Source organism: Poecilia formosa, unplaced genomic scaffold, assembly GCF_000485575.1.
Source record: "Poecilia formosa unplaced genomic scaffold, Poecilia_formosa-5.1.2 Scaffold323, whole genome shotgun sequence".
Taxonomy (NCBI): domain Eukaryota; kingdom Metazoa; phylum Chordata; class Actinopteri; order Cyprinodontiformes; family Poeciliidae; genus Poecilia; species Poecilia formosa.
In genome coordinates, this window is record NW_006800262.1 from 153,471 (window position 1) to 161,274 (window position 7,804).

At 38.6% G+C, this 7,804-nt stretch overlaps 1 protein-coding gene across 1 annotated transcript in view; it reads right to left on the reverse strand.

The window, feature by feature from the left end:
- Positions 1 to 4,511: 4,511 nt before the first annotated feature.
- The window catches only part of LOC107833085 (uncharacterized), a 6,168-nt gene continuing 2,875 nt past the window's right edge, over positions 4,512 to 7,804 (reverse strand). Inside the window, exons 2-3 of the mRNA XM_016661314.1 lie at positions 6,112 to 6,389; positions 4,512 to 4,907 (exon numbers count right to left, since the gene is read on the reverse strand). Coding sequence (XP_016516800.1) covers positions 4,587 to 4,907; positions 6,112 to 6,389 — 599 coding nt within the window. The 3' untranslated portion in view covers positions 4,512 to 4,586. The remainder of the gene's footprint in view (positions 4,908 to 6,111; positions 6,390 to 7,804) is intronic.

The following is a 7,804-nucleotide window of genomic DNA, read 5'->3' on the forward strand; positions in this document are numbered from 1 at the left end:
TACAGATAATCAATAACGATCCATCTCTTAATATTTTAACAAATTTCACCTTTCCAACCAGTGAATTGATTTCTTTTGTCAGCTTTATTGGATTCCACTTACCAAAGGACACACCCTCTTTGACAAACTTCAGAACTATTTTAAACTCTGACATCGTAATAGTTTCTCCTTCAGCCTCGGAAACAGATAATTCTATTTGTTGTCTTGATTTGTTCCGTTTTTGCTTAGCTTTTTGAATATGCCAAGGTCCTTCATTTTCCACACCATCAGCACCCTCTTCCATTTCAGCAAAATCACTACCTGACACATTTCCCTCTGACATCCTTCCAACCATTCACAGTCTGATCGTGCCTCTTCCGCCTTTGCTGGTCCGTCCTTGTTCTGCAAATTCCAAACTCCCGGTTCCTCATGGTCTTCAAAGTTGTTGTCAACACCGTCAGACATAAACAGAATGTGAAAAAAAATCAGGCATTATTTTGGGGCACCAGAAAGTCTGAGGACCCCGTGACCACTTCCTGTTTTTCCCTTTACTATAGTGTTTCTCAAGTCCGGTCGAACGCCCCCCCTGCCCTGCATGTTTTAGGTGTTTCCCTTCTGCCACCTGGATTGAATCTGTAGGTGATTAACAGGCTTCTGCAGTATCTGACGGTCATGCAATCATTTGGATCAGCTGTTCTGGAATAGAGGCACATCTAAAACATGCAGAGCAGGGGGATGTGAGGACTGGAATTGAGAGGCACAGCTTTACTAGGATGGCTGGGCAGCTCTGGTTAATTTATTTTATCTTTTAGTTGTTTCTTCCTGTTGTAGATTCTGTCTTTTTCTCTCTCTTAACTGCTTACACGCGGACGCTGCAGCTTACATAATTTATGGTGCCCCACAGAAAAGTGACATTGAAATACTGAAATACTTATGAGTTTAAACTCTTGTAGTTTTAATTGTGTACATTGTGAATTTTGAAAGCTTTGTTTGTAAAATATGTATTTATGGACTTATTATACATCTTCCAAATTGTATTTAGGCGTGGAGGAGAACATTGAAGCCTTCCTTCGATCAAGGCATGTTATGGAAGAAGACATAAATCAGATGAAAGCTGATAAGGTGACCCATTCAGTTATAAAGTTTATAGTAACACTAGACCTTGTTTAATTCTAAGTGTATACATTTTTGTACAAAAAGTATGTTGGTTCATTGTGTTGTAATGGAAGTAAACTTTTAACATTGTTGTCCCGAAAGGGAAATTCATTCCCACTGACCTTCAATCTCAAAGTAAAATGACTATACAGCAGAGGTGGGCAACTCCAGGCCTTATCCTGAAACTTTTAGATGCATCTCTACTTCAACACACCTGAGTCAAGTAATTAAGTCATTAGCAGGACTCTAGAGAACTTGACTGCACTTGGGAGGTGATTCAGCAATTTCAATGAAGTGTGTTGGACCAGGGAGACATCTAAGAACTGCAGGACAATGGCCCTCGAGGACCAGGATTGCCCACCCCTGCAATACAGTATGATACAAAACATAACACAATCTTATGATGCCATAAAAAGTACTGCACAGCATTTACTTAAAGTTTTACTGTATTAAGTATAAAACTAATGTAGTCTTTAAATGTTTATATCTAATTGCAGATTGACAGAGGTGTCATTTCTGTCATGAAAGATGAAGAATTTGCCAGATATGTCCCTTCATATGGTGACTGCTTGGCTGTTCTGTCATTTTGTCGACAGAGGGAAGCAAATTTCGACAAGGAAGGCATTTTAAATAGAATTACACAAACAATTGAGACAAGGCTGATGACAAGGAAAAGACATGTTGAAGTACCCCAGCAAACAACTGTGAGAAATTCTGGCTTGTTGGCAAGACCTAAAAACAACAATGCAGTAAAATCCAAACGCAGAGTTGAAGTGGGATGGCTGCATTTTCAAAGCGGGGATTTTCATCAAGTGAGGTCCAAATTTGGAGGTGGAATCAGACATCTTGCACTCGAGAAAAACACCACTGTGTCAGAAGTCATGACCATTGCAAAAGAGTTGTTTTTTTCCTTGTGGATTATCATCAAAGGGATCCATTATGGACTTTACACTTAGCATGTGCGACTTCAAAAGACAAACTGTATCTCTGGACAGTGCTCTTACAGAACAGTTCAAACTTAAAATGTTACAGCTTTATCTGTGCACCAAGGACTTTGAGCATTCCTCATATTGTTCATTACTGCGCAATAGTCAGCCCCACCCTTAACACACCCCTGACTGACCACTGACCAGTTCTCTGTCTAACAGGTCCGGAAAATCTCTAAAACCCGGGTATTACCCTAGAAATAGGTTTATAGGAGACATTCTGTTCAAACTGGTGGCGGAGAAAACTCGTCTAGCTCTAACTACCTTTGATTCCAGAAGTTATGACCCTTTTCAGTTGAGAAGCAGTCAACAGAGTAGCCCTCACTGCTGCGTAGCTTCAACAACCACTCCTGTTAACGGTAGCTTTTCTCCTTAAAATAACGTGCACTTGTTACCGGCTAGATTTGCTTTAGTGACTTAGACTTAAGTCCCAGGGTCATTATTTCTACACTCACCAAAGGAAAGTACGAAGCCACCACATCACTAGAATCATGTATGTGTATTTTACTATAATTAGGGGAAACTATAGTGATCAGATGACACCATTAATCTCAATGTCCACAAGTATCATTGGAATTTTTAATATATAAATTTATTAAGCAAGCTTTAGCAGGGGTAAAATGACAGATTAACTTACAGGGATTATAATCGTAATAAGTAATAATTCCGAAATTAAAATCAATCACAACCTTTCTAATTTCTATCCCTGCACTATGTCACTAATTTAACTAAGCGAGGCTTCTGGGGGCAGCTAAACTCACACCCAGATGACATTTGGTCCCGGCAGCAGAAATCCTCAAGTGTCCTTGGTCAGAGTCTTTGTCCTGGCACGGCAAAGTCCTCTTCCAGAATAGAAGCAAAGCAGAACTGTCTGTTGTCCTCAACACACAGGATCTTTGTCAATCAGTGACCTTTGTCTTTTCTCCAAGTCTGCTGCAATAGAGTGGGGATCGTTGGGTTGAGGCAGAGGCGTCGGTCGAATCAGGAACCAGGGTTGGGGGCAGATGGATCTTGTCCCTTAGCGGCGTGAAGTCTCAGCTTCCCCTCGGCTCCAGGGCGCGGTCCTCTGCTGGTCTTCAATCTCCATCCTCTTGTTGGCTCCTTCAGCGCCGCGGACAAAGAACAGTTTCTTCCCCTGTTTGCTGGTTTTTATACTTCCTCAGCCCATAGTTGTGTATGGGAGAGGTTTAGTAACTCTTGGAACATTCCAGTCTGTGGAAAACCCCAGCCTTTCCCAATCATCATCTCTTTCGTAACTTTTTGGTACTTCCCATTTTCCACTGGCCATCTGGTAAGTTAATTCCCTTTCTGAGCCTCCCCAAAACCCTCGCCCAGCTGTGACACAGTCCAAGTGCAGAACCTGCTTTTCTTTCTCACGAACCTAAGTCTTCAGTCATCACATTTCTTAAATTCATGGTAAAATATAATTCTGTACTTATAAAACATGAACAATTTATCACTATAACAACTCATAACTCTCAGTATGATCCTTTATTATTCAACTCAAGCTGTAAAATCAGTTTCTAATCATCAACAGGTAACTTACTTCAATACTCCTCACACAAAAATCCCTTTGTTACTGTCATTCAGATCACGGGTACAGAATACATATTTTCAACCGTACATTACAGATTGTTCCATCCATTACATTTATATATACTTTATTCATCTTCAATCATCATTAAATCAATATACAAGATTACTGTCATTTCACAGGCCATATATACTCCGTTTTCTGCATGTACCTGGTAAGATCTCACTACTTTATGCCAGTTTTCACGACAATATTCATCAGAGGATCAAGAAGACTTTGAACAGGTAATATCTGCTTAAACAAAACCGTTAAAAGGTGCCAGTCAATTCAAATGGCATTTTTAGTTTGGTATTTTTGATGCATGTTTGGATTTACTGTGAATGTTTACACAAAAACAATGATGCAATTTGTTTCCAGTGCTTTATTTAAATTATGAACTGTATTTGCAGGACTTTTTAGTAATTTGATTTTTCCACAGCTAGGAGATCTAATTTAACTGTTGTGCATGTTGACTTTTGCATTTTGCAAAATAAATCCAACACATCAGGATTTCAACAGAGAAATGTTGTCATAGGAACATTTAGTTTCCTGCTTCAATTTTAATACATCAGATAAGTGCAAAATTACAGCATTAGAAAGATGTCCATGTTGCAATACTAAATGAATTTCCTTGTGGAAAACCAAAAGAAACAGTCTAGTTATGACAGTAAACAATGCAAGTCAGAACATCCACCCCAAAAGCATGTTATTGGTTTTCAAACTAATCATTAAGAAGCAAAGAAAATTGAAAGTTTTTTTTTGTTTGTTTTTGTTTTTTATTTGGCCTGTCGGATAATTTTCAAGTTTAACAGAATGCATGGTAATGTCTGATAAACAACCAGCTTAGTTTAAGATTTAGAACCCTAACATGGCAGGCTCTTTCCAGTCAATACTCACAGTAATGCTCTAATGGCATCTCTGAGTACCATGTACAGTTTCACAGAATCGTATGGATCTGATGGCGTCAGCAGGCCAGACTGTGCCATTAAAACATTGCAAATGTCATTTACAGCTGAATCGCATGGTATGGCCTGCCGAAAGGTGCATGCATCTCTACACAGTTGAACATGTTCAACTTGAATAGGAGTGAGGAAGTCTGTGGTACTGTACAGTTCAGGTAGAGCATACATCACATTGGGCCGACCGCTGGGAACTTGCAAGTTTTTGGATGGCCTGATGTGGTGTGTGTTCCATACTTGTGCTGTGTCATCCAACTCATCCTGTAACAGATAAAACAGAAAAATTTAGTACACTTTTGTTAACCTCAGCTGGAAAAAAGTATTAGGCATAGTCATTGTCCTTAATTGTCAGTCCTTATTTGGTGTACTGTAGCAATCACAGCAATAAAGTCATAAAAGAGGAAGATTGGATGAAGATGATTGCATTTTGGAGGTCAATTTAATTGTAATTAGAGCAATTCTTTGATGGTGTAGAATCACAACCTCTCAATGACACACTACCCTGTCTGCAAAGCTTTGTGCGGGACTTGCACCAGGAGAAGAGGTGAAATGTGTATGCTACAAATTAGAAATAATTTTCTTAGAAACATTGCAAATAGAATAATCTTTCATTCATTGCTTATTTTATTTTTTTATATTCAGTTCGTGTGTTCTGTTTTTTCATAATTGCTAAATAATATTTAGGTAATTTCAGACTTGCCGTTTAGAACTGTCATTCATGCATTTACAGTTATAGTCATAGAAATAAATTTTTTGGTGACATTTCTTGGACGAATTGATTTTTAAAATTACTTTGGGATCTTATTTGACTTTTGATGCAGTTAGAAACTTGATGCCTATTCAAATTGTAACTATTGAGTTAAAAATAGTTCACTTTTGATTTTGGTTTAAAAAATTACAGCCAATTAAATTGTATCTTTTAATAGAGGTTTAAATGCAGCTGTCAAAAATGATCCCTTGTTGCTGTTAAAATGTGAAATCTCACCGTTCTACCTGCTCTTTCGTGTTCTGACATTAAGGTAGAAAAAGTAACCGGTGCATTTTCAGCACCACGGAAGTGTGAACAGCGACCAGGAAAAAACAACAGCTAGAGAACCACTCTTTCATTATATCATAATATACCACAGATAAACACAGAGACATCTACTCCTCTTTGTAGAAAAAGATCACATTCATTTATGGGTGTGCGCTCGTCATGCATTATTTCCATTTTCAGTAGAAAGTTGATGTGATAAAAGTATGCACCTACGTCACAAAATTGAGCGTGCGCCTGACATTCAAGTTTTGTACGGTGCATGCATCTCTACACAGTTGAACATGTGTCTAGAATACTAGACAGTGAATTAAACAAATAACCAGTGGCATCTCGCCCACATGCTGATTTTTAAGTTTATTGCCTTTCAGATTTCCTTCCTCACGTCATATCTTATCCATCATATATTTGATTCAATTTACTCACCTGTATGAGTCCCATACAGCAAAACTGTAGAATGTTTTTGTCCAGAAATCCTCCATCAAAGAATCCATTGTCTCTGATGTCAGCAAACAGGGACAGCCAGAACTCCATACACTCCGTACGCAGAAAGCGCCACCAATATTCAATCCTTTGATTTGCACTGCTTGCTCCTTCGAGATAACTTTGAAGAGGGTCGTTGGGCTGAGTGGGAATGAGGAATCGCTGGAAGTCTCTGACATAAACATTTTCTGTACCTAGATCCCCTCTAACAACTCTCGGACACCCTCCCAAACGCTCCACTGCAGGCACGTGCAGAGGGGGGAGCTGGGGGTGCTTGAGCACCTGCCCTTTTTGCTCCTTGCCCCCAAGTGCCCTTTTGGTCAAATTAATTTTTATTTATTTATTTATTGCTATTATTATTTCCTAAGCCCTCTTCTGACAAATAAAAACATGTACTAAAATTATTTGCTTTTTTGTTTCTTTTTTGTACAACATAATAAGCCCTCCGGTCACCTTGTTACCTTTGACCTTTTGCCCATGACGCATGACGCAGTTGCCTCTAGCGCAGTGAGATAAGGTGGCTAACTGGAGCTGAACGTAGAGAACGTTCCAGATTACAGAACAGTTTTTGGTGAATTGAAAAAAAACCCCGTTTTTGGTGAATAAAGTGGAGTAGACTTGCTGCTTGTCAGATGACGGAAAACGTTGAAGTATCGTTTCTGCTTCAGCGGTTTAAGCAGAGAGGAAATGAAATACAACAGACACTGACAGGCCTCTGTCTGCCTTTCTCTGAAGAACTACTGAGGGGAGGAGACAGCCAGGTGAGGAGAAACTGTTCTTATCTATCGATTCAGGATTTTTATCATACAGACATTAGGCTGTTGTTGTTGTGCTATTAGCTAGCTGCTAGCTAACGACTTTGCTAGCAAAGCTAGATAACTAAAAAGCTTCTTCTCTGTGTACGAGGCACATCGCCCGTCCAAAACTTATCATCTCCATAATGGACATATGTCCGATCTTCTAATTTCCTTTGCTGCATAATGTACATTGCATTTATTCTGGCGTTAAGTAAATGTATCTTGAAGGAGAATAGCACTTAAATAAAAAACCAACAAAGATATACGTTTAGAATTAAAAATAAAACACCCTGAATTACCATGATAGATATAATGTGTGTCATTAATGAAGGGGAGAAAACTCAACCCAGACTTTAAGTTTAGGGTCTGGTTCACAGAGTATAAAGTTAAATTTGTTTCCCAATTATTCAATGGGAAAAATAAAAACTAACCTCAGTTAAGTAAAATAAAATTGTAATCAAACTTTTGGAATTGTAATGATTCCTTTAAAAAAAGTTGTTTAAAAGACTTTTTGTTAATTAAATAACTCATTTTTACCAAACAAACATTTATTTGCACACATCATAAATCTTTTGTTGTGATTTTGGACCCTGCCCACAACGTCATGTGAGAATCACAAGCAAAACTTTGAGTCATGTTAAGGAAGATTTTCTAAAATAGTTAACTTTGGAAAAAGTTTGGCTCTCTCTCTCTTCCTTAGATCCCAGGTCCTCTCGGCAGGCCACGTGTAGCCACAAGGAAAACAACAATGCGCGTTGGCGTCGCAGAATTACAGAATTTAAGCCAATATAAGACAATGCATAAACTTAGACCAGAAACTGCAAAACAACAGAAACATA